General features: G+C 34.5%; 2 protein-coding genes across 12 annotated transcripts in view; one reads left to right on the forward strand and one right to left on the reverse strand.

Annotated features, from left to right (window-relative positions):
* The window catches only part of ALG6 (ALG6 alpha-1,3-glucosyltransferase), a 57,597-nt gene extending 47,723 nt beyond the window's left edge, over positions 1-9,874 (forward strand). For all 5 annotated transcript variants that reach the window (XM_067726402.1, XM_067726400.1, XM_067726403.1 and 2 more), the window contains 3 exons: positions 1,973-2,041; positions 2,174-2,372; positions 8,694-9,874. In XM_067726402.1, the coding sequence (XP_067582503.1) occupies positions 1,973-2,041; positions 2,174-2,372; positions 8,694-8,891 (466 nt within the window). In that variant the 3' untranslated portion in view covers positions 8,892-9,874. The remainder of the gene's footprint in view (positions 1-1,972; positions 2,042-2,173; positions 2,373-8,693) is intronic.
* Positions 9,875-12,416: 2,542 nt separating this feature from the next.
* ITGB3BP (integrin subunit beta 3 binding protein) overlaps positions 12,417-26,575 on the reverse strand; it is an 88,050-nt gene continuing 73,891 nt past the window's right edge. Inside the window, exons 5-8 of one of the 7 annotated variants that reach the window (XM_067726406.1) lie at positions 25,403-25,466; positions 24,887-24,980; positions 24,502-24,561; positions 12,417-12,752 (exon numbers count right to left, since the gene is read on the reverse strand). In XM_067726406.1, coding sequence (XP_067582507.1) covers positions 12,745-12,752; positions 24,502-24,561; positions 24,887-24,980; positions 25,403-25,466 — 226 coding nt within the window. In that variant the 3' untranslated portion in view covers positions 12,417-12,744. Of the gene's footprint in view, positions 12,753-24,501; positions 24,562-24,886; positions 24,981-25,387; positions 25,467-26,575 lie in introns of those variants that run through there. The other 6 variants (XM_067726405.1, XR_010940868.1, XR_010940865.1 and 3 more) reach the window with 6 other exon arrangements.

Below are 26,575 nucleotides of genomic sequence, written 5' to 3' on the forward strand. Positions count from 1 at the left end.
GGATTGTTGGAGTACTGAAAAGGTAGGAGATAGTAGTCAGAATGCAACTGATGAGTTGTGATTATGGAGGGCTTACAGTCTAGCATATGACCCTAAGTGCAGGACTGAAGATGAGATCACTAGAAGAGAAGAGTTCCAGCAAATGAGAGGTCTGGGTGTTGGAAGATCATCTATGTGTACGTTAAAATTGCCAAGAATTGAGATGAGTAGGGTTGTAGACAGTGACAGTGTGTAAGAAGTTGAAATTATTGAGTAATGAGTGAAGTGATCCTTGAGGCTGGTGGATGATAACAAAGATGAGGAATAATAGGGGATATACAGCCAGATGACAGGAGATTCGAAGCTGGAAATTGTTAAGGTGGGGAGAGGGAGAGTAGTGTGGAAGTACTGATGAAGAGCAAAGAGGTTATGTCCCTTCTCAGGGCCTTTAAATTGTTTGAAGGCTGTGGAAACAATAGCAAAACAGGCACAATTGACAGGGCAGAGGGGCAGCATTTTCCTTAGCGGGAGAGAACCAGGATTTGTTTTGAACAAGGTGGTGAAAGGAAGGGTTCAGAGAAGAGGTTGAGGTTGTAGGCGATTTTGCAGCTTGATTATAAATATTAAGTACCTAGAAGTTAAGGGCTGAGTTACATTCATCACTGCATTCCTTTCAGAGCAGTGCTTTTACATACTACATTTTCAGTAAATGCTTATGTTCAGTAAATGAATACCGAATGATTAAGTGGGAAAGAATTAAGACCTAGAAACAGAAAATAATGTTTATTGAACACCTACTGTGTGCTTGTAATTAACAAAAATACATTCCAATTATAAAAGCATAAAGCAATGAAATTGAAAGTCCTCTAGTATTTTCTTTTAGTGCAGTAGTTTTCAATCAGTTTATAAACCTAGGCCTCCCATCTCATATTCTAGCTGACATGAGGAAGAGTCATCCTTCTAAGAAAGGCGAATACTTAAACTTTTTAAAATAAGGAGACCAATAATAATAACAACAAAAATAATTATTCAACAACTACCACCATTAGTACAAAGTTATTTTATTCTTGTTTTACTAAAAAATAAACACTAGATAATACTCACAGAAGAGTTCTTTCAACTACTTAACAATCCAAGGTATTGTTATTATTTCCATTTACACATAAGAAAAAGGTTAAATTAAGCATTTGTTCAAAGTCAAACAGTAAGTAAGTGGCAGGGATGGGACTAGGTAGGACTTAAGTCTTCTGACTAGACCCTTCTTTTGGAGCATTGCCACAGTTGAATCCAGAAGGTAATGCAACCAGGGGTAGTACTAAGGAGGTCACAGAGCTTGGACCTATGACCCTACACAGCTTTCTGATAAAGCCAGTGGTTCCATCTACTGGTGTTACGCTTCCTCTTCCTACACTATTGTTCTTTTCATGTAGCCTCTTCCTACTCATTTTGTCCTTTTTTCTTTTATTCTACCATCATCAACCCTTTATAATTCTTCCTGGCCTCTGTTGTCCTCTCTGCAGTGGCAGATGATGATCCTGTCTTTTAGTTTTTAACTTAGCTGAGCATTATGTCATATGGAAGATCATAAAAAAGAAGTTTGAAAACCACTGTACCAAGTAGGATATTCATGTTTACCAAGTAGGATGAAATATGTGAAAAAGCTCTTTTTCTCTGAATGTTCAGTTCTGTTTGATCCTTTCTTTAAGCTGCGTTTGTATGATAGGGAAAAAATGTTTCATTAATGGATACTGGAAGAAGTTTTCCAGTTATTATGAGGAGTTGACACCTTCTCTGTGTCTAGATTCATTTAGTTTGCATTGATAGTTATAAAAAACTGAATCAGTAGTCCCTATGGAGTATTTTGTGTGTGTGTGTGTGTGTGTGTTTTTCTTACTACCTCAAAAATCAGACAGGTAAAATGTATTCATATTTTTACATGTAAGCACTGAAATTATATTCTCTAAGATTAACATATTTTTCTTTGTCATTTTAGACCAGTCTGCTTAGTTTTAAGGGAAATTCCTTTTATGTCTACTTGGTTTTTACTTGTGTCAACATTTAGGTGAGTCAAACCAATTTCCAGTATAATATTTTCAGTGTAGTACTTATAAACTCATTTAAAACTTTTTTACAAAGTGATTATGGTTTGAATTGACAATTCTCTTTTTAACGTTTTTTCTGTTTTCCCATATAGTATGCTGCCTCTTCTATTGAAGGATGAACTCCTAATGCCCTCAGTTGTGACAGTGATAGCATTTTTCATAGCTTGTGCAACCTCCTTTTCAATATTTGAAAAGACTTCTGAAGAAGAACTGCAGTTGAAATCCTTTTCCATTTCTGTTAGGAAATATTTTCCATGTTTTACATTTCTTCCCAGAATTATACAACATTTGGTAAGTTGTTTAGTTTTTAAGGTACTATTTTAAAAAAGTTATTATAATATCTTTTTTCTTTTATAGAATTTTTGAGATATAATTCCCATAAAATTCACCCATTTAAAGCATGCAACTCCGTGTTTTAAGTATGTACACAGAGTTTTACAACCATCCTCCTAACCTAGTTTTAGATTATTTTCCATCACCCCAAAAAGAAACCCTGTGTCCTTTAGCAGTCATTCCCCATTCCACCCTCACCCCTAACCTCAGCCTTGGACAGCCACCCAATTACTTTCAGTCTCCATAGATTTGCCTATTTGGACATTTCATATAAATGGAATGCATTAGTCCCTTAGGGCTGATATAGCAAAATACCACATCAGATAGCTTAAACAACAGAAATTTATTTTCTCACAATTCTGGAGGCTAGAAGTCCAAGATCAGGGTGACATCAGCATTGGTTTCTGGTGAGGCCTGTCTTCCTGATTTGTAGGTGACCTTGCTGTCTCCTCATATGGCCTCTTGTGTGTGTGTGTGTGTGTGTGTGTGTGTGTGTGTGGAGAGAGAGAGAATTCTTTGGTGTCTTTTTCTCTTCTTATAAGGACATCAGTCCTATCAGATTAGGGCCCCAGCCTTAGGACTTCATTTAACCTTAATTTAATCTCATCTCTAAATGCAGTCACATTGGGGCTTAGGGCTTCAACATATGAATTTTGTGGGGACACAGTTCAGTCTGTAACATGGAATCATACACAATGTTGTCTTTGATGACTGGCTTCTTTCACGTAGCACATTTTTGATTTTCATCTGTGTGGTAGCACGTATCAATGCTTCATTCCTTTTATTGCCAATTCCATTATATGGATATACCACATTTTGTTTATCTGTTCTTCAGTAGATGCTTGCTTCCACTGTTTGGCTGTTATAAATAATGCTGCCCTGAAGATTTGTGTATTAAGTTTACCAGGGCACACATGTTTTCATTTCCTTCAAGTATATACCTAGGAGTGGTAATTCTGTGTTTAACATTTTGAGAAACTGCCTGTCTTCCAAAGTGCTGCATGATTCTACATTCCCCCCAGCAATATATGAGGATTCCAATTTCTCCACATCCTTGACAGCACTGGTTATTGGCTTTTTTTTTATTATACCCCTCCATTATTATAGCCATACAAAGTGGGTGTGAAATGGTATCTCATTGTGGTTTTTGCATTTCCCTAGTGACTCCCTAGTGACTAATGATATTGAGTATCTTTTTGTAATTTCTTTGGAGAAATGGCTATTCAAGTCTGTCTCCCATTTTTTTTTTTTTTTTTGGCCACACTGCACAGCTTGTGGCACCTTACCTCCCCAACCAGGGATTGAACCCAGGCCCTTGGCAGTGAGAGCACGGAGTCCTAACCACTGGGCCACCAGGGAATTCCCATCCTTTGTTCATTTTTAGTTGTCTTTTTTTTTTTTTTGAATTGTAAGAGTTCTCTATACATTCTTGATACAGGTCTCTTACTAAATTGCAAATATTGTCCCCCATTCTGTGGGTTGCTCTTTGACTTTCTTGATGGTATTGTTTGTGGCACAAAAGTTTTCATTTTTATGAAGTTTAATATATCTAGTATTTCTTCTGTTGTTTGTGCTTTTGGTGTCATATCTCAGAATCTATATATAACCAAAGGTCATGAAGATTTACTCTTATGTTTTTTTTAAGAGTTTTATAATTTTAATTCTCTTTAGGACATTGATTCATTTTGAATTAATTTTTGTGTATGGTATGAGGTAGGAGTCCAACTTTATTCAGTTGTTCCAGCACCAATGAATTCTGTTTGCACCCTTGTAGAAAATCAACAGATCCTAAACGTAAGGGTTTATTTCTAGACTCTCAATTCTATATCACTGATCTATATTATCCTTATGCTGCTACCACAGTCTTGATTACTGTGGTTTTATAGTTAGTTTTGGGATTGAAAATTGAGTCCTCTAACTTTGTTATTCATTTTCAAGATTGTTTCAGCTATTCTGTGTCCCTTGCATTTCCATATTCTTTTTAGGATCAGCTCATCAATTTCTCCAAAAACCAAGCTGAGATTTTGATAGGGGTTGCTTTGAATATGTATTTAAATTTGTGGAGTATTGCCATCTTAGCAAGATTTAGTCTTCCAAACTTATGAACATAGGATGTATTTCCATTTATTTATTCTTTAATTTCCTTCAACAATGTTCTGTAGTTTTCAATGTACAGGTCTCGCACTTCTTTTGTTAAATTCATTTCTAAGTATTTTATTCTTTACGATGCTTTTGTAAGTGGAATTGTTTTCTTAATTTTGTTTTCATAATGTTCATTGCTACTGCATAAAAATACAATTGATTTTTTTATTCTGAACTTGTATTCTGTACTATAAGTTTTTAGTGAATTCCTTATGATCTTCTATATACAAGATCATGTCATCTGTAAATCATGATAGTTTTATGTCTTCCCTTTAAAACTGGATGCCTTTTATTTCTTTTCCTTGCTTAATTACCTGGCTAGACAGCTCCAGTACAGTGTTGACTACAACTGGCAAGAGTGGATATCTTCGTTTCTTCAGATTTTAGGGGAAATCATCCAGTCTTTCAACATTAACTATGATGTAGTTGTGGGATTTTTATAGATGGCCTTTATTTGGTTAGGGAGTTCTCTTCTGTTCTTAGTTTGAATGTTTTTTCATGAAAAGCTGTTGGATTTTGTCAAATGCTTTTCCTGTGTCTAACGATATTATGTGTTGTTTTCCTTTATTCTATCAATATGGTATATTACATTGATTGATTTTTGTATATTGAACTAACCTTGCATTCTTGGGATGAGTTCCACTTGATCATGGTATATAACCTTACTTATATGCCACTTGCTCGGGTTTGCTAGTATTTTGTAGAAGACTTTTGCATCTTATATTCATGGGGGATATTGGTCTGTAGTTTTCTTTTTGTGATGTCTTCGTATGGTTTTGTAATCAGGCTTAGTACTTGCCTCATGGAATGAGTTAGGAAGTGTTCCTTTTCTGCTTTTTGGAAGAGTTTACGAAGGACTGGTATTAGTTCTAGAAACATTTGGTATAATTTACCAGCGAAGCGATCCGCCTGTTCCTGGACCTTTCTTCGTGGGATCTTAAAGATGACTAATTCAGGAGAGAGGGATAAAATAGGAGTATGGCATTAACAGATACAAACTACCATACATAAAATAGAGGAGCAACAAGGATTTACTGTATAGCACATGGAGCTATATTCAATGTCTTGTAATAACCTATAATGGAAAAGAATCTGAAAAAAATATATATAACTGAATCTCTTTGCTGTACACCTGAAACTAACAATATTGTAAATCAACTGTACTTCAATTAAAAATGGTTAATTCAATCTCTTGTTATAGGTCTATTCAGACTTTCTGTATTTCTTGACACAATTTCAGTGGTGTGTCTAAGAATTTGTCCATTTCATCTATGTTATCTAATTTGTTGGCATACAGTTGTTCATAATATTCCCTTATAATCCTTTTTATTTTTATGTATGGTAGGGAGTGATGTTCCTTTTTCATTCCTGACTTGGGAAATTTGTACCTTCTCTCTTGGCCTTGGTTAGTCTAGCTAAATTTTGATAGTTTCATTGATATTTTTGCAGAACCAACTTTTGGTCATTGATTTTCTCTCGTTTTTCTGTTTTCTATGTCACTGATTTTATATACCCTTTTTATATACCCTTTTATATACCCTTTTTTATATACCCTTTTTCATGCTTGGGTTTGGTTTACTCTTCTTTTTAAAAATATTTATGTATTTGCCTGCGCTGGGTCTTAGCTGTGGCACGTGGGATCTTTGTTGTGGTGTGTGGGGTATGTGGGATCTTTAGTTGCGGCATGCAGGATCTTTAGTTGCAGCATGTGGACTCTTAGTTGTGGCACGTGGGATCTAGTTCCCTGACCAGGGATCGAACCTGGGTCCCCTGCATTGGGAGTGCAGAGTCTCAACCAGCGGACCACCAGGGAAGTCCCTGGTTTACTTTTTTATCTAGTTTCTTAAAGTTCAGGTGGTTGATTTTAGACCTTTCTTCCATTTTTATATAGTCATTCAAACCCATATATAACCCCTGTGCCATTCTTAAGCAGTATTCCATAAACTTTGAAATATATGTTTTTTAATTTAGTTAAAAATATAGTCCATTTCTTCTGATTTCTTCTTTGGCTCATGAATTATTTAGGCATTTGTTGTTCAGTTTCCAAATATTTGGGAATTTCCTTGACTACTTCATGTTTTTCTATTCTAATTTAATTCTAATGTATTTAGAGAACATACTTTGTATTATTTCAGTATTTTCAAATGTATTGACTTTGTTTTGTTAATTTCCCCTTCAGTTTTGAAGGGTATTTTTGCTATTTCTTTTAGCAATTTGAATATCGTCCATCCTACTGTCTTGTGGCATCCATATTTTCTGATAAGTCAATTGTTAATCTTATTGAGGATAGTTTATATACATATATATATGTATATATATATATATATATATACACACACACACACACACACTTACTTTTAGGTGCTTATTAGATACCCAAGTGGAGATTTTAAGGAGAACTTGGATATATGAGTCTGGAGTTTAGGGGAGAGGTCCAGGCTGGAGACAGTAATTTGAGTCTTCAGTATATAGACGGTGACTAAAGTCACTGTGACTAAAGTCATCACTGGATGAGCTCACCAAAGGTGTGATTATACATTGAGAAGGAACCAGTGAAGTTGTCTGAGAAAGATTAACTAGTGAGGTGGGAGGAAACCAGGAGAGTATGATGTCATGGAAGCCAAAGGAAGGGTTTCAAGATGGCAGTGATGTATTATTTCAAATGCTGCTGAGAGATCAAATAAGGCAATAAGAATTGAGCACTGGGTTTAGTTTAGTGGAGGGCATCATGGATCTTTCATTGGAGTGATTGGAGTGAAAGCCTAGTTGGTGCAGGTTCACTAATGAAAGGGAGAATTGGACACAGCAAGTTATAGTTAACTCTTTTAGGAAACTTTTTTCTAAGCAGGAGCAGACAAATGGGGTAATGGCTGGAGTTTGACACTGATTCAGGATCATAGTATCATGACATTTCATTCAGTCCCATATTTCTTAAGTTTGAAACTTTTGATTTGATGATTTCATTTCAGACATTTTCATTCCTAAGATTGACTCATATTTTCCCTTTGGAGGATATTTGCAGGCTATTTATACCTGTTTGTAAGCCTTTTTGGCTTCCATCCTTCCCATTCTTCCATCTGGAATGATCACTGCATTACTCTCTTTACAGGTCTTACCAATTCTGTCATAATCTAGCCATTAAAGCATCTTTCAGGGTTCCATTTATGTCCCACTTCCTTCATGGAAGTCACTACTGTTTCTCACTGCTTGTTTTCTACATTTACTTAAGCAGCTTCCATGTCCTTGTCTGGCTGGTCCTGTTTCACAGTCTACAGATATATTGTCCAATATGGTAGACACTAGACACACGCGGATTTAAGCTTAGTAAAGTTAAAAATTCAGCTCCTCAGTTACAGCAGGCATATTTCAAATGCTCCATAGCCGTTATGTGGTTAGCAGCTACTCTTTTGGAGTACACAGATATAGAACATTTCCATCATTGTAGAAAGTTCTGTGGTGCGGTGCACTGGTCTAGAGAAGGAAACTGACTGCTGCACAATTACAGTAAATGCAGTAATTATGTCTACTGCTCATCTTGGCATTTAATAAACTGTTGACTCTGTGATTTTATTTCATTCATTCCCCTAAATTGGAAGCTCTTCGAGGCCAGAGGACATTTTCTTTCACGTGCCCCACCATGCTTTACTATAGCACTGGCTCACTGAATGTGTTCAGTGAATATGAAATGTAATTTTGCATTTTCTGTAGAAAACTTTTTCATAGATGAATTCTTAGATTAACTTAGAATTTTAGATCCTGTAGGGCCCTGGAGCATGCCATGAATTTAACCCTGACTAGCAATATTATCTATTTCAGATACCTTTTTTCAGTGCTTGGGTGATAAGAAGTATTAGATAGGGGTTCTCAGGTTTTGGCTACACATGGGAATCACTTGGAGAGCCTACCCCAGAAACTGTGATTTAATTGGTCTGGGATGTGGTCTGAGGATTGAGATTTTTTTTAAAACCCCCAGATGACTCTTCCATACAGCCGAGGTTGAGATTCATTAGTAGAAGAGACTGAACCCCCAGCTCTCCCCTTCAATTCTGCTCATTTACAACTATAAGTCAATGTTACCAGTACATTTAAATGTTATCTTTTATCCTATGCAGTAACATTTTTTTTCCCTCCTTGTAGTTTCTTATCTCAGTAATCACTATGGTCCTTCTGACACTGATGACTGTCACACTGGATCCTCCTCAGAAACTACCGGACTTATTTTCTGTATTGGTGTGTTTTGTATCCTGCTTAAACTTCCTGTTCTTCTTGGTATACTTCAACATTATAATCATGTGGGATTCCAAAAACGGAAGAAATCAGAAGAAAATCAACTAGCTATATGCCCAAAGAAATGTGAAAATGTTAATAGTGCTACAAGCTTTTGTGAAATTTTTGCCGTGTATAAAAAGAAATGATCATTTTGAGAATCATGGAATTATAGGAAAGGAGATGGTGAAAAGTCATTGTTGTCTACACAAAATAAATGTATATGGGGACCAGAGCAATGGAGGCTTTTATTTTCTAACTACTGGGTGGCCAAGAAATATTGTAGTTTTATTAAATTCATAGTTATTATTCAAATGGGAAAATAAGAGAAACATGTCCTTAATCTCAGTGTTTACTTAGGAAATGTACTCTGTAATTTGTTGTCTTGAAAAAAATCTGCAAATATAGTGAGCTTAATGGGAGAATTTAGCCCCTTATTTTTGAAGGAAATCACTAATTTTGGTATTCAGATTTAGTTTTCCTTACAGTTTAGAATGCTTTAGAAATTATATCTCAGGGATTAAATTTGTGATAATCTTTTATATTACTATGAGAAGGCAATTTAAACTATTTAAAGTTCGAACATGCCTCATTACATGTGCAAATTTGAATTTTTTTAGCAAGGCAGAGATTAAACTGTGTTCTTATTTATTTCCAAGCACTCTTGATTTCCCTGAATGCAATTAAACAATGAATTTTCCTAAATTTAAATCTAAGTGGTTTGAATGAAGTCTTTTTAATTACTTATGATCATTAGTTCTAAACTTTCAGGATCATTCTGTTTAAGTTAAGTGGCCTTATACTGGGTTCATCCTTCTGTTTTTCTTTGTTATGACATGGTTCAAGGTTACCAATGCCATATGCATTGATCCATATCATGCTTCATGTTACCGTAGCCCTGTTAATAACTATATCCCTCTATATCAGAAGAAGCCCATCTTTACTACAGTATTCAGTTGGTAAAAATAATTTATTGTAGCCATGTTGTAGATTCTCATGTAAAGATATGTTTTCTTCAGTCTCTGTAATAAAAATAACCATTTCCCCATCAACCCATGTTTTTAATGAATATATTTCTTTAATAAGCCATTAAAGCATAATAACTAAGTGGTGGTATATTTTAAAACAATGCAAGCCAAACACATATACACAAAGAAAATTTGGTTCTAGACACGGACACCTACAGGCTGATGCAACAAGGTATATGTAAGTCTGATAAAGGAAGTGGGTTTAGACAAAGCAAAAAATCAAGAAGTATTTCCTTCTCAAAGCAAATGTGCATAAAGACTCAAAGGGCAGGTCAGCACAGAAAAGCAGCCTTGAATCGCTGCCGAATCAGCAGGAACATCGCTGTCCATGGTCACCATCTGTAATCACTGTGCCCAAATGTCAGCATCTTGGCTGGCTGGTGTAGTCTTTTTTATTTTTTGTAATAGAAAACTTGCATTTAATACAGGGTGTTGATTTAATTCAATGATGAGGAAGTTCTGACAACTTCTAAATAGTTGGAGTAGAGAAACATTATTTGCAAATGAAAGTATTATTTAAACATTAGTAAAATAGAATGCACCCATATTCAAGGTATCTTATAGGTGAATTCTAAATAAAAATACATTTCCAGATGATTTAATCTAGTCATATGGAGTTACACTGTAGCTTTAATGGAGACTTGTAGCAATTATCTCATAAGTCAAGGATCTCATATCTATTAGAAACCGGTTTAAGAACAGTCCACTTTGAACTTTGAGGGATTAAGTACCAAAATAACAAAAATGTCCAGTGATGAATTAAGATCAGAAATAGGCAATTCCAAAGCATTTCTCTCAGCTATATTCAGGATTACAGGGATATTTTAATATAAAGATATTTAGCTTATACAAAAAAATTAAAGACTTCTCACTTTATTCACTGATATACCTGTCAAAAAATGATCTAAGTTATTTTCCAGTTCATTTTAGAGGGAAGGGCTGTTTCTGAAAAATGCAGTTTTCTTTGTTGCCAATAAACTTAGGTATGCGTCTTAAAATGAAGAGAACAGGGTGTATGTTCATGTATCAAATGAGGCAACAGAAGTCATTTTGTCTTGAAGCCTTAGGGAGGGGAGAAAAATCCCCGATGTAGCATTCTGTCCAAATGATAAACCACAACTAAGTGAGTGAAACATTTACAAAAGTCAAGGCAGCCAAAGGAGCCTCTCTGTTCAAGGCAAAGAGAGTAAGAGATGGATAGGATGTAACTAAATAATGGTTGGAGTAACACAATGGTTTCAAGTCTCAATTGGTCTCTCTCTTCTGTTATGGTCATTGGAAGATCAGGGCCAAGTGTATCCCACGCCTTCTGTCCCCCCCCCCCCGCCCCCCTGCCCATATAAACATTAGTTTTGTGTGTGGATCTTTCTGCTTTGTCCTTCATGTGGCCTCCAAGGGTGATAAAGCGAGAGTCATCTGATCTACAATGAACAGAACTGGGAAGGGATTCTTAGCCGACCCAGCTGTTCTGAAAGGCAAAAGCTTAGTATATCAAGAGGTCAAACATACAGTAACTGATTTAATAGCATTAAGCAAATAGCTACATAACTTGGATTACATAGGAAACCAATCTACTTCTTAACCCTTTATTTCCTGACTAATGTAGGTTTCTTTATATGTTTTGGCTTACATTCTAAGGTAAGTTTTGAATGGTAGAACACAAAGGAATTATCCTTTTTGGTATATTTTAGGCAATGTTCTATTAGCACTGTATCACAAAGTATCCTTAATTAGCAGATTCTCTAAAAACCTTATTTAAGTAGTACCAATAAAATCACTAGTGAAGGCAATTAGTTTTATTGAGTTACTGTTTAGTATCATTTCAATGAATAGTTTTTAAAAAATAACTCATTTTCATTTTAAGAGGTGAATCTGAAATTTCTGTAAATGGAAAATTAGTTATTTTCAACCTTAATTTGTTAAAAATTTTGTTTCAAATTTTTCATAGTATTTTTATTTTCATGATACAGTGAATTAAATGACATGGTAATACCTTACACAAATTTTGTCAAGACAATTTGTATAAGATACAATACAAGGGAATAGCATTTTTTTTCCCTGTGGAAATGGTCAAAGAAAAGTATATAAGGTTTAAAAAAATGTGCTATCAATTCTGTGATTCTCTTCCCCTTTATTTTGTGACAGCACAAATGATACCAAAAAAACTAGAAAATTAAAAATTTAAAATAATGCTTCAAAGTAATTTGGAGGGGATCTCATATTGCTCCATGAGATATGTCTTTTCTTTAAATTCAGTAAAGTCTGTGTAGTTCAGTTTAAAAACAACTTCATATTTAAAAGTCTATACTGAAAAATACATTCCAATATTTTATAAAAGGAGATGTCGAAATTTTAAAAGTTTGAAAATACTTTTTCTCTACAAGCATAAGAATAACTAGAATATAATGAAGACTCATCCCTGAGATAGCTAAAATAAACTTATAAATTTTAAAAGCTTTCAAAAGAATCTAATAAATACACATCTGGAGCTTTAAATGGGAAAACTGGTACCTAATACCACTATTAGATTTAATCTGAGTTTTAAAATATATAGCTCTACCAAAGGTGCCATTTTTATTAATGCTTTATTAAGTCTATCCACAAATGCTAAAAGTATATAGAAGCATATGAGATACAAAATATAAGTCAAGATCCTCTTCTACATGTTGGCTTACTTTAAAGGGTCAAGAAGAAATGTATTATTTACGTTGAGATTATCTGCTGGTGCGTGTAGAAAGTTTAAATTAGCTGCAAGAAATTTTATCTAGACATGCACCTGCCTGTGCTATGATCTGGTATTTATTGGGCAGATTAATTACAAACATTTCTTCTGTTCCTTTAAATATGATCAGGCAGATACAGAAGTTGGCGTTTTCATAGTGAGTGCATTTCTTCTAAATGCCTGCAGGATAAAAAAGATGCTTATTAAATCATCAAGAATTAGTTTCCAAATTAACATGCATCTCATACATGAATTAAGAAATGGTTTAAACACCCGTTTACTATGTAATTTGGTACCTAGTTTAGTTAGGTACTGGTCATCTCTCATTTACTTATTTTTGAGTCTTCAAAGCAAGATTCACCTTCACAAATAATTGTCAATATGACTACTCTGACACAGCACTCTTCACTTTATGTGAAGATGGATTTGAGATACTTCGAGAGGGTTCTAAAACTCCAACATGACCTAATGAAAACACCAAATCTTACATGCCTTTTGTCTATAAGCCTTCAGTGCCTTTCAGCAGGTGTTTCCTCCAACAGCTGCCCCCGCAAAAAAGAGTCTTTACTGACATTCCTATTCAGAGTATGTCCCTCTGGGGACTCCTAGTGGTGATAGAAGTTCTTGTCTATTTGGCCTTAGGACACTTGTGTGAGAGGAAGCCTTTGAAAAAAGCACCCAATGGCAACTGATGGCATATATTCCCATAGGGCATGTGGACCCTTTACTTCCTTAAATATCCCTTCCTTGCTTATACTGGCAGCTATGAATAAGTAATACATGGTGGGCCCCTATATTTCCCTATTCATGACAGTCCACCTATATTCTTCTCGTCCTACAAGTAGATAGGTTGCAACTTGACAACCAACTTTTGCCAACTCATGAGCTGAGTCTGATCTGAATACTAGTAGAAGATTTTAAGCATCCTAGGGGTCACTTAATATCCTTATAGGTTATTGATACACAGTTATCAGAACTAATGATAATACTGTGGAGGAAAGGAAGACTGCCATTTATTAAAAAGTTACTGTGGGAAAGGTACTAATTAAGCTAATTAATTAATTAATTTGACTTTTATTTTATTTTTGTTTGTTTTGCCACACCGCGCAGCTTGCAGGATCTTAGTTCCCTGACCAGGGACTGAACCGGGGCCCTGGCAGTGAAAGTGCCAAGTCCTAACCACAGGACCACCAGGGAATTCCCTAAGCTATTTTATATAATCCACAAGGTAAACAGCATCGGTCCCATTTTATAATTAAGGTTTTGGGAACCGAGTGCCTTGTTTAAGGCCACTAGCTAAAGTAGGTAGTAGAGCTGGTGCTGGACATCTACAAAGAAGTCTCATCAGTTGATCATGGCTGCCAGGACAGTTGTGTTGAGAAAGATTCTGAGGCCAAATTTAGGATCCAGCAAAAATCAACACTTCGATCAATGTGATGTATATCATAGCACAAGAGTAAGGAACAGCAGCATGTTTGTTTTCTCTACACTGTCATACTGGTTCTGGAGATGAAGATCTCAGAACACAAATGAAAAGAAATTTACATACAGTGATGCAGTTCATGAGCAGTATTTTGACAGAATTCATCCTTTATATAGCAATTATATTCTTTCTAAAACATATTTTGGGTTGTTACTTCCTTAATAATCTTCACTGGTCCATTTCCGCCTAATGAATAAAGTCTGAGCTAATTTATTAGCCTGGTGATCATAACTGTCAATGATATATCTGGAATCTACTGTTCAATCATTCTGCTTCTCTGCCTTTTTTCTTCATGCTGTTATCTCTGCCTAGTATGTTTACACAGCCCATCAACATTACCCATTTTTCAAATTCTAGCTTCCTAGTAAAATACAAACATTTCTATTACTAGGGTCTTGGATGGCCCTCTGTTAGAGATTATGTACAGTGGAATAACTAAAACTGATTTTAAAATCATGAACCCTTAAATAATGACCTAATCACTCTATCCTAAAGGCGGTCTATGTTGTGTATTCCTATACTACTGCTTATTCTTCATTTCGTACTTAGAGTGGGAAAGAATGTTTACTCTCCTCAGTCTGAAGAGGAAGAAATTTCTGTCAACTATTCTGCTCCCTACAGCCCATGGAAAAGTGACAAATTTGACTGAAGTCCCGAACAGTAGTCCACATTTTACCAGTCATATTCGGCCACTATTCTTACACAACACTCTTCTTCCCCACTATTCAGCTTCCCCTTCACCGTCTGTCTACTCTCAAGTCCAGCTGGCCTTCATGCTTTGTAATTTCATGTTGTAAGGAGACCAGCCCATTTTCTCTGTCTCTTCTGCAACCAAGCATGTAAGGTAGGTCTGTGGTCTTTACTGTTATAGACACACGTGGACTTGGGTCTATTTCAAGGATCCAGCTTTCTCCTCAGGTTCAGGAGAGCACATGGGATTCAAGATCTAGATTCAGTATGGGAGAGGGGAGGTTCCACTTCTGCCTTAGTCCACATTAGTTACCCCAACCTTCTACCAGAGGGCCTGCCATGTTGGAGGTTAATTCCTCCACTAATCAAGTTGACACTTTGATCCTCGTTGGATTCATAATCTTTTTTTGTACTTGCTATTGTACAGAATCCTAGAAAGAAGAAGGGTCTGAACTTGTGTCACTTATCATAGCTTGCCTTATATTAGTATTATTTCATGTATATAATATGAATCTTATATCCTTAGCTTGAATACCAGGTTGGCATTAAGCGAAGTGCTTTGTTTATACTAACCCTCACACTTTTGTTAACCAAGCGATTTATTTACCCTGTTTCCAGGAAATGTATCTCAGCATCGCTCGTCGACATTAGCCCAAATCATGCTTTCTCTGCCTCTTTTGCTGGTCGTCATACTGTCTGTGGCCTATGGGTTGCTGTCTCCCTTATGCAGTCTCTCTTATTGTAACATTATTTTATAAAGGCTCCATTTTCTAAAGGCTCTGGGAGCGAATGCATATGGGGTGCTTACCCCCAATGAATAATATAGGTCAGGAGGAATAATAACTGAAGTGTGACAGAGGGCAGAAGTGATGTGCAGACAGGGAATCTAGCCACAGTGGTGTCAGGGGCATTGTGACTGTCAGAGGTTTCTAGGGCATAGGACAAGATCAGGGAGTTTAATATCCTCCCTTAGTCATACCAGTTAGGCAGCTGTGACAAATGTATAAAAGAACATGGAAGAGAGGGATCTAAGGAAGCCTTGTGTAAGGTAAGTTATAAGCAGGTTTTGAAAGACAGGTAACATTTTGATGATGGGGGAAAAGGTATGCCAAGTAGAGGAGACAAGAACAAAGATAAGGAAATGAGAAAGGTGCTTTCTGAGGAATGTGTCTAGGTATGAATGGCAAATAATCTGGAGTGACTGGGGCACAAAGACAAATTAGAAAGGTAAGCTGGGGTCAGATCAGGGAAGAGTTCTGAATGATGGTATACATTTGGATTTTACTATGAATATGGTGGAGTGAGACCTTCGAAAGCATAATTTGTTCAGTAGCAGGACAGGCTGTAGGGAAACGAGATCAAAGAGCAGAGAGGCAGGTTACAATGAGGACGCAGATAATCTGGATGAGAGGTAATGAAGGAATAAACCAGCGCAGTGGACATGGGAAGAAGTAAACGTTTTGGGAAGTGATATGCCTTGGCAGCAGTTTGGATGTGGGGACAACTGGATCAGACAGAATTGTAAGGTTTTCAGCCTTATCACTGGATGAATGTAATGCCTAGAAAGGTAAAATGAGGGATAATATGAGGCAGCGATGAAATCAGCATATTAGGGGAATAACGTGTGGGAACTGAGATTGTTTACAGCTCAGGAGGAGGGTGACTTATACACTAAGGTGAGAACTAAAGTCAAGGAATGGATGAGATCATGAGGAAAGCACCCAAGGTGAGAAGAAAACATGATCAAAAACCCAGGGAAATGTCTCAAAGGTAGTCAAGTACATTTCACTGTTATTTCTCTCTGTTGCTTCCCACTAAAAGGGAAGTTGACTAGTAGGTCAACCTTAATTCTTTCAAGTTTTTTGGAAGTACTACTCAAAATAAAGACTCAAAAACATCCCTAACATGTGATGATGTTTACTAGAATCCATGAACACAAAGCTATTCTCAGTACTCTTAAGTTTCCCAAAAGTTCATTAATGAGACTGTCATATATTAAATGTGTATATTCATTTGCCAAATGTATGACTGTGAATATTTATGTGTGTATATAACTGTGTATTTATGACAACCATCTAATAGTTTGCTGCTGGATTTCCATAGGTCAGAAATTGTATAAAACATTTTACCCTATAATGAATGAATGTATATATATTGTATACTTAAAACTTAATAGGATCTAAAACCTTTGAGCAGTCATGAAACCTGACATTCATTGATTACTACCATGTAGTGGGCAAGAGCACAGGCTCTGGCACCAGACTACTCTGGTTAGTATACTGGCTCTGTCTCTTAAGTGATTCTGGTACAAGGTACTTAACCTCTGTGTCTCAGCTTCCTTACTTGTAAAATAAAGATAATAACTAACTACTTCATATAAGTTGTTGTGAAGGTTAAATGGGATGCGTATAAAGTGCTTATAACAGTGTCCGGCACATTGAAAGTGCTCAATAAATGTTAGCTATTATTATAAGCTATTATTTATTGTATAATACAGAATGAACATTTTAAGGAGTGAAAGTGATACAATTTTCTGTAGAAGATGCTTTGCAAATATTTTAAAAACAGCTAGTTAAGAAGATAATATTAATCACTTGAGATACCATTTCCAAAGAAACGTATTTTCAGTATAGAATTCTTTTTTTGCATTTATTTTTTTCTGAGAGAAAACAGGCAACATCTGGTTAGCTTCTAAGAATCTTAATATTGATGCCACTAAGTCTGGGATAATGCTAGTTTTTACTGTGAACCTTCAGTTGCAGGTACACGAAACACTAATGTTACATCATGACTCATAATGCTTCTAGCTAATATGTTATAGTAAGCTATTTATAAATATATCATTTTTACTTGTATTGCTGAATCCACAGGAATTGTTTTGAAGGAAAGGTACAACTAATTAATATGTAATTATTTACTTAATTCAGCACATTTCCAAATTCACTGACTTGTTATGTCTTTGTTCAGTCATATGTGCCCTATAGAAACTATAACCTACCTCTCACTATTTAGTTAGCTATTTTTACTAAAGGTACTCAATTAAGGGCCCTCTTTATATTCACTAAAAAATATGCCCTCTCTGAAAGCTAGCCCGGTAAGCTCAACAGTGTTCTCTTTCAACAGCCCCTAACTCACAGATCTTGTTAGACTGCCTTCCTATTATTTATAAGAATAGATAAAATATACTTTCAACTAATGTCCCTATTTTCTTTACAGACAGACAATACCAAGTTTGATAATATAATTAAAATGTTTCCACCTGGAAAATAAACAGTGAAATCTAACAAGGCTAAACCTAATTATAAAGGTGAAACAGTACCTCGGTTTAAAATGGTTTTAAGGAATTCATAGCTATCAAGATCATATAATTAATTCTATATGAAAGAAAAAAGATTTTTTTCAGAAAACAGTGCAAAGTAAGTTGTCATAGTAATGATGCAGAATAAATGCTTAGAATGAAATTAAAGAACCTACACATAAAGTTTTATTTTACATTATAAATAACAGCTTTGGGGCTATAAATTCTTGTTTCAACAGCCTACAGATTTGCCTGATTCTGTTTCAGAACGTACATTTAAAAAATTAGGATGAAAACTGCCAAGAAACATTATTATAATGTGTGCTTATGTTTTATTATAATTATTCATCTTTTGTGCTAGGTTCTATAATCCTGAGGGCAGGACTATGTCTGTCTTGTTTATTAGTGTATCCCCAGTGCTAGAATAGTGCCTGGCTCCTAGTAGGCATTCAATAAATATTAAATGAATGAGGCATGTAAGGAAATAGCAATTTATAAGTATTTGAAAATATCTAAATAATTCCTTTAAAAAATTCTTGGAGTGGCCATTTGTTTTTATTCATTCACTGAATATGCATTATGGACCTTCTATCCAGGTTCTATACTAAACTCTGGGACTATAGTATAGAGATAAGACTTTTGTTTGTTTGCCAAGGAGAAGCCCAGAGAGAGCCCTGTAACCAGACAATTACAATACACTATCACATGATACATTTATAATCATTCAGACAAGTGTTGTAGAAGCCTAGAAGATGAAGCAACTTAGCCTTTTACCTAGGCGAGCTGGGGAGAGTTTCAAATGATGTGACACTGAAGGCTGACCTTAAGGAATGAGCAGGAGTTTGCTAGACAAAGAAGGAAGCAAGTACAATCCAGGCAGAGAGAGAAGTAGTAGAGAAGCCTAGCGTCCTGAGAGAGAGAGAGATTCCAGAGGACTGAAGCATATGGTATGAACAGTGTGAATGAAAAAGACTACTTTCTGCCTATGTGAGGTCTGAGCTGGAGTAAGAAAAACACCTAATATGTACTGATTGCCCAAGTCCTGCTTTTAACTACATAATTAGTTATATAACACTATAAATATCTGCTTTATTATTATATACATGTGTTTAAAATACAAAAACCACTTAGAGAATTTATCTAACACGCTGAGGAGCTTTTCAGACTACTTTAAGAGTTAAAATGGGAAAAAAATGTTCACCTGTCAGGTGACATAAAACCGATTCCTACTAAATGTGCCAGAATAATTTTTCTCCACCTCAAGAACAGTTAGTCTTCAGTCTGTTCATTACTGTCTTTTTATAGTATTTTTATTTAATAAAACCTATTAAGACTACCATACAAATCTCTTTACTTATGCTTTTATCTTTTAACTGATCAATTTTTATATTGCTGACATCCCTTCTTCACCATTTGCTCATTTAAAAATTCATAGTATATGAAATATGTCTCTGGAGAAAATGTCTATAAAATTTGTTACAGCTGGCAAATGTGTATGAGTCAGTGATAGCACATGACTAAATGCTTCACAGAAAATAAAATTTGTTTCTGTAGTAAGCAGAACTGTTTAAATGTTATTTATTTTTATGTTTCAAAGAAAATATATTGTGAAGTGCTGCATTGATTTAATACACAACAATGTCTGTGTACACGCTGTAGAAGGAAAATTTATGAAACCTTTGCACAACTCCTTTAATTGAATTTTCCAAATCTCTCACCACACACAAATAATCAATATCTTCTGCAGAGAAAACCAGTCAGAATTATTACTGTCTTTCGTTTCAATTTTGTTGTCATCAGCACATACAGAGCACCTGGATATTTGTAATGCCTGATAGCAAGTTATTTACTATATTTACACCTCTTAAACACATAATTGCTATTAAATGAGTTAAAATCTATGGTTTAAATTATTTTACCTAATTATTTAAAAGATAAAAGCATCATACTTCTAGTAAATTATAAAAAAAATTAAATCTTGGAAGAAATTATTTAAAAGGCTTTGAAAAGTAATAAACCAGTTTGTTTTTCCTTAAATCCTAGACAAATCTCAAGTAAGCAGTCGAAATGTAGCTCTAAAAGTGATGAATAGTGTAAAGCAAAAGCATGAACATTTATTAATAGGAAAAGGTATGACCCACATACAGCATATGTGACAACTGAATCCTTATAAAGAGCTGAGGACTACAGTTGTACATTAATGTGTATTTGTGTCACCAAAACTAACATCTCTATTTTTTATCTCCAGATAAACTAATGTTTACCTGGTGATAAACATAAGAGTGTTAACATAAACGTAAGAATGTTAAAGCATAGGGGAATTTTTGTTGTTTCTCCTAAAATTCATCATGTCTAAACCTCAGTGCTTTTAATATTGGAGTATTTGTTTGAAAAAAGATATTGCTTAATGTTAAGATATAACAGAAAAAAAAGGGTAGAAGTTTTCTAGGAGTAAAATTATTTAGCTGATATGATGAATACTTTTTCAAGACTGAGTGGGGGAAAGAACAACATATTTTTAAGCTAAAAAATACTTCAGTGGGTGGTTAGAATGAAAAGGCAATATCAAACTATTTTATAGTCTTAGAACAGAAGGAGTTTAAAATTTGTCCTGTGGTCCAAGAATTTGAAAACTTCAAAATCCTATAACCAAGATGAATTTTACAATGCAAGAAGACAGTAAGTTAGCTAAAGAAAGCCAGAACATGATAGTTTGTGCTTTTTTCTTTTTAAGGCCAGAGCTAGAAATTCTGAAATATTTTGTATTATAAACAGCTGAAACAATCAACTTTTTTGAACAATGTAAAGTTCAGATGGTTACATTTCATTTAAATTATGCATACTTCAACCTACACAATTATTCTCAAAACAGATAAAATATGTTTTGGACTGAAGCTAAGTGTCTAGATTTCATATCTTGGCAACTGCTCTATAATTTGCTTACATTCTTTTAAAAAACATTTTGTTTACTGGAAGTACTAGTCACAGACAAACAATGCTGGTATTTTCTAATATCTCCAGAAAAAATGAAAATACCAAGTACAATATAATGCCATCTATTGTCTCAGGAATATTTGTATCAAGTTGTTTTATGTAGGGGTTGATTATGCAAAGTAAATAAATTTCATGCCTTCCCATGTGATGATAATGTGACATTCCATCTGTATCAACCCATTGAATGGTCATATGTTTTAAATCTTCAGCATAACAAATTAAAAATAATTTTGAAAATTCACATCCAAATATAACGGAAAAAGAACCTTTCATTTCATTATTTTTCTAATAGTCATAAAGCCAATATTATTAAGGAAAGTGAAGTTAGGCTTACTTCCTAAGTAACTGAAAAAAGAAAGAAGCCTTCCTTTGTTTAGGAAATTTGTAGTTAGCAAAGGAGGTCCTCTTTATTCATATGCTCTATCAAGGCATTCCCTAATGTGTAAGGTCCAGTTCTGAAAACTATGAAAATCTCAGTGTACCTTTTCATGTTACTGTGTATATTTTAAATTTCCCTGGAATAGTTTATATAAAGCCTTAGAATGTGTGTCAGATGTCTATTTAATTAAAACACTAGAGTCTTATCTTTACAATTATACTTCTCTGCCTGTAATAAAGACTGCAACTGATGCTAAACAAACAAGCACTGAAATGAAATAAAATAAACAGAACTAAAGGACCAATTCAAAGGTGCAATGACAGCATAAATGTTGGAATTCTTCTGTTACTGTGTATTTTAACTATTCTGGGAAAATGTGATAAGAATCTGAAGGACATTCTTTTTTTTTTTTTTTTTTTTTTTTTGCAGTACGTGGGCCTCTTACTGCCGTGGCCTCTCCCGCGGAGCACAGGCTCCGGAAGCGCAGGCCCAGCGGCCATGGCTCACGGGCCCAGCCGCTCCGCAGCATGTGGGATCTTCCTGGACCGGGGCATGAACCCATGTCCCCTGCATCAGCAGGCGGACTCTCAACCACTGTGCCACCAGGGAAGCCCTGAAGGACATTCTTTTGATAGTGAAACAAGTAATCTGTTTATTTTCATTTTCATAATTACCTAATAAAACAAATCCAAAACATAGGGCTGATTTTTATATTATGTAATTTGTGACTATATAGTTTCTAATATTATGGAGATTCTCAAAACATTTTAAAATTTAAATAATTCTGGGTAACAGCATAGTAAAAGAAAAGATTAATTAGAAATTTTTATAAAAAGATGAAGGCTAGATCCCCAAATAAGGAATATACAAAGCAAATAGTTTGAACTGTCAAAAAAACTAACAAAGCCCTCTTAAATTATAAATGTATGAATAGAAGGGGGTGAAAGTTAACTTAGCAAAGAAATTTACATATAACATGCATGTGTTTGGTGTCCATCACCTTTAACCGAAAAAAAAAAAATCCCACTAATATTAAAAAATACACATATTAGGAACCAGAGAAAAAAACAGGGAAAAGTATTCCGTAAAAATATTTAGCTCAAATTCAAATTAAAAAATTCAATCTATTTTTCAGGCAATATTACTTTAAAAAATAAGTTGATACACTAATGAAGATTTGAATACCTCAGTAAATATTAAGAGCTAATGTAGCTCTTGCCAAGAAACAGAAATGGAAAATGACATATATTTTCATATATATATTTCTATATAATTTATATAAATATTATATATTTAATATATCTTAGCTCAGTTTTCATTTAAACCACAACAAATAATCAATGCTTATTAGAAACTTTAAAGCATGATTTAGTGATAGAATCTCCTCTATGCATGAACACTCAGTTCTTCGGGAACACCTGGTAATGGGCAAGTCAGTTTTAATGCCTAAAATACTAGAAAATGGTTTTAAGGCTGATCATGCAGACACACACAAAGAATCAGTATGTACTGGATAACTGAAAGGAGATGACTGTTTTAACATGTGGAAATAACTTTAATGTCTTAATCAATGTTTAGGGAAGGAAACAATACTTTTGGGAAATTTTTTCCCATTAATTATTAGCAGTGACAGTTCACCTATTTGTTCTACAATTTTCCCTTCCTCACAAGCCTAATGTAAAGCCTAATTCTAATTAATTCTAGGAAATTACAGATTAAAAAAGAAATTACACCATTGCCACAGAATATATAGAAGAAAGATTTCCTCTAGTTGGGAAATAATAAATATTCCAATTTCCCATTATGATCCTCTAAAACTTGTCAAGTTAGTAGAGATTAAAACCACTGAAAACCAGTTACACATTATAATCCAGTTACACAGCATCAGAAGAGATCTCAAGCCTTTTCTAAGGAAAGAGCTGCCTTCATGCTCTTAAATTCTATGGACCCTAATGGGAGTTAGCTGCCCAACTGAATGGCTCAGGAAGCCTGCTCAGTTCCTTTCCCACATGAGTTTTGGAGAAGTTTTTCCATGGCTGCTGCCCTGCCATGACCCAGTTGGCCTTTGGAACTGACCAGCAGGGAATCTAGCTCTTTCCACTGCAAACTCATTGCTGGCTTTGTTAAAGATCCTAAACACAGACTAACATACTAGAATGGTTGAACCAGTTTCAGTTATGCCTTATGTTTGAATCTGAGAGCAGGGATGACTGGATGATTTCATTTGTTTTAGGAAGAGACAACATGGAAAAATGCAAAGACCATACTTTTTGAGTAAGACTGGTCTTTAGTTGGAATCCCTGCTCTGACACTTAAGTAGCAGTGTCTTTGGGCAAGTTACTTAATATTTTTGTGTCTTTGCTGCTTACCTATAATGACAATAATAGCTATCTTGCAGGGTTGTTGTAATGATCTGCTGATTCTAGTATTGGGAACACAGTAATTATTAGTCCTCAACAAATGGTAGTCATTGGTACTCAAAAATGGTAGACTAAAACATGGCTATCCACTTCAGGGCTACCTCTATCTGCAGAGATTGCCAAATGGCACTCATGTCAGTAATATTAAAATCATCCCTCTTAAGTTGGTCTAATGGTTTTAATATTTTATAGTATTTTGCTTACTGAGGTATGAATGTGCATGTGTTATGAGAACTTAAAATCTGCTAATTTAGTTTCCCATACTGTGAAATGCCCCAAGGTGTGAGTTCACAGTAGATCAAATGTCATTAATAATCTGAAAGTTTTCAGAACACTGGTTACAAAGTAACTTTTTATGTTTTGTGGATCTTTCTAATTCACCATTAAAAGCTGCCATATATTAATGCATTGTTGCCCCATTTGTCTGTATTCTCAAAAAGAACTTTTAATAGAAGAAAAAATTTAACTCTTGAACTGGAAACTGTATTTCAAAAGTTCAGTCATCAGGGAAGCTGATCTTACCAGACACGGTCTTTTGCTAAATGCAATATGTTTTTCAAATGAGATTCGTGGTCTTTTAAAAAAAGGGCCCATGATAATTGGTTGAAATGGTAAAATGAGATGAAAGGATCTCTTTATGTAATAAATTAAAACACAACTCTCACCTTTGTTGGGAAGTCCTGAATTCTTCTTTTCAAATAGTTTTTGTTTTGTTACTTTTGTCACTAAAGGAAAAAAAATCTCACATTAAAAATTAATACAGAATATTAAATAATTTCTCATTTTGGAAGAAACTTCATAAGAAATAATTTCAAGCAATACATACTTATAAATATCAAGTATAAAATGCAATACCTTATATCTTTTGTAAAGAATGAGAACTGCATTAAAAAAAAGCCTAATACCAGTTACCAAGGTACATTCTTTCCCTTCACATTCAAGAAGAATCCCTGAAATAACATATCCTGGCAAAAGATATGTGGCTTCCTGTTCTAAGTTTGCAAACAAGTAATAGAGAGACACGATCAAAAACTCATAAATTTCTCTTACGTAGGTCTTTTGTTTTCTGCATTTCTCTTTTTAAGACACCTGATGTATGGGAGATACCAATGAGATTTTCAAGCTCTCTACTGTCCTCCAAAGCCTAAAAGAAAGTCATCTTAAATGAGTTAAGTTCTCTACAAATATAATACTACTGACAAGTCTAGTGAAAATACAGTATACTGCTTCCTTCATATGAAAAACTTAAACTCTATGATAATGAAATTTAACTTTTTCTGTTAGGTTAACTACTGCAAGCCTTAAAATACCTGAATAAAAACAATTCATTAACTAAAAAGACTAAACATAATTAATAAATTTACTTTTAAATGTGAAGAAGCCAGATATTACTAAAATATTATGGTTAATTAATGTTCATACATGAAAAGAAGTTCCCATGAAAAGTAAATTGAACATATCCCCTGTAAGTTCTTTCTGGGATTGGATTCTCCTATTCTTTTTCAAATAGGGTAATAGAATATGAAAAATTATATGCCAAAAAAAGCAAACCTGTATATTACTTAAATTTTGCATTATTTCCATGAATTCGTCTGATGATTTCTCAACTTTAGATAGCAACACCATGAATCTATGAATGAAGAAAAAAGTATTCAGCAAGATCAGGCACTTTCAGAGCTTTAATTCTTTTGAAAGCATCTTTGATTCAGTTTTCTAATCCTTTTCTTTATATTTTTCAAAGTGGTAAAAGGTGTAAATGCTCCTCCTTCATGCTTTCATTCCTTTACAAACAGTATATTTTACCAACCATCCTGTCCTTTGGTGTTTCACTTTCTCATTCCCACTTTGCAGTGGGAGAGAAGATATAGCTGGCTTGTCCTTTCTCCCCCATACCACTTTGAGAAAACTAATACATCCCCATCTCCTTATTGACCTAGATCTAAGCCTATGAATCAGTGTTACCCAGTGATCTTCTTTAATAAAAAACCAAGTTTTTTAGCTTTAATATATCTCAATGTGACAAAGACACAAAGGCACTCTTTTAAATTTGAAAACAAAGAAAACTTCACTTTGTAATTCTACCTTCCTTCTAAACATATCTCTAGTTAGCATATTAGCATTCTGGAAAAATCTTAGGTTTTAAAAATATTTTTATAACTTTATACCACACTTTCTTGCCTTAATATAACATTACACACACACAAACACACACATATTCATGTGTCTATAATTTTAAAAGCTGCACAATATTGTACCTAATGAATACACCAAAGATGATTTAACCATTTCCTTATGGCTGCAATTTTAGTTTCTTTTTCAATTTTAAGATCTCATAGCTGTGTATGATAATCTATACCAGTGCAGTCTAACAAAAATATAATGCAAGCCACATATGTAATTAAAAATTTTCTAGTAGCCACATTAAAAGAAGTAAAAAGAAATAGGTGAACTTAATTTTAATGATATATTTAACTCAATATATCCAAAGTATTACCATTTCAACATGTAATCAGTATAAAAATTATTCGAGATATTTTATACTTACTTTTTTTTTTTCAAAATTCAGTGTATACTTTACACGCATAGCACAGCTCATTTCAGAATAGTCACATTTAAAATGCTCATTAGCCATGTGTGGCTGGCTAGTGACTACTGTTTCGGAGAGCACAAATCTATACTATCGATTTTATGAGAGAAACTAGATATTCTCTTTAAGTGCTTTTCAAAATCACATCAGTG

Source organism: Pseudorca crassidens, chromosome 2 (genome assembly GCF_039906515.1).
Source record: "Pseudorca crassidens isolate mPseCra1 chromosome 2, mPseCra1.hap1, whole genome shotgun sequence".
NCBI lineage: Eukaryota > Metazoa > Chordata > Mammalia > Artiodactyla > Delphinidae > Pseudorca > Pseudorca crassidens.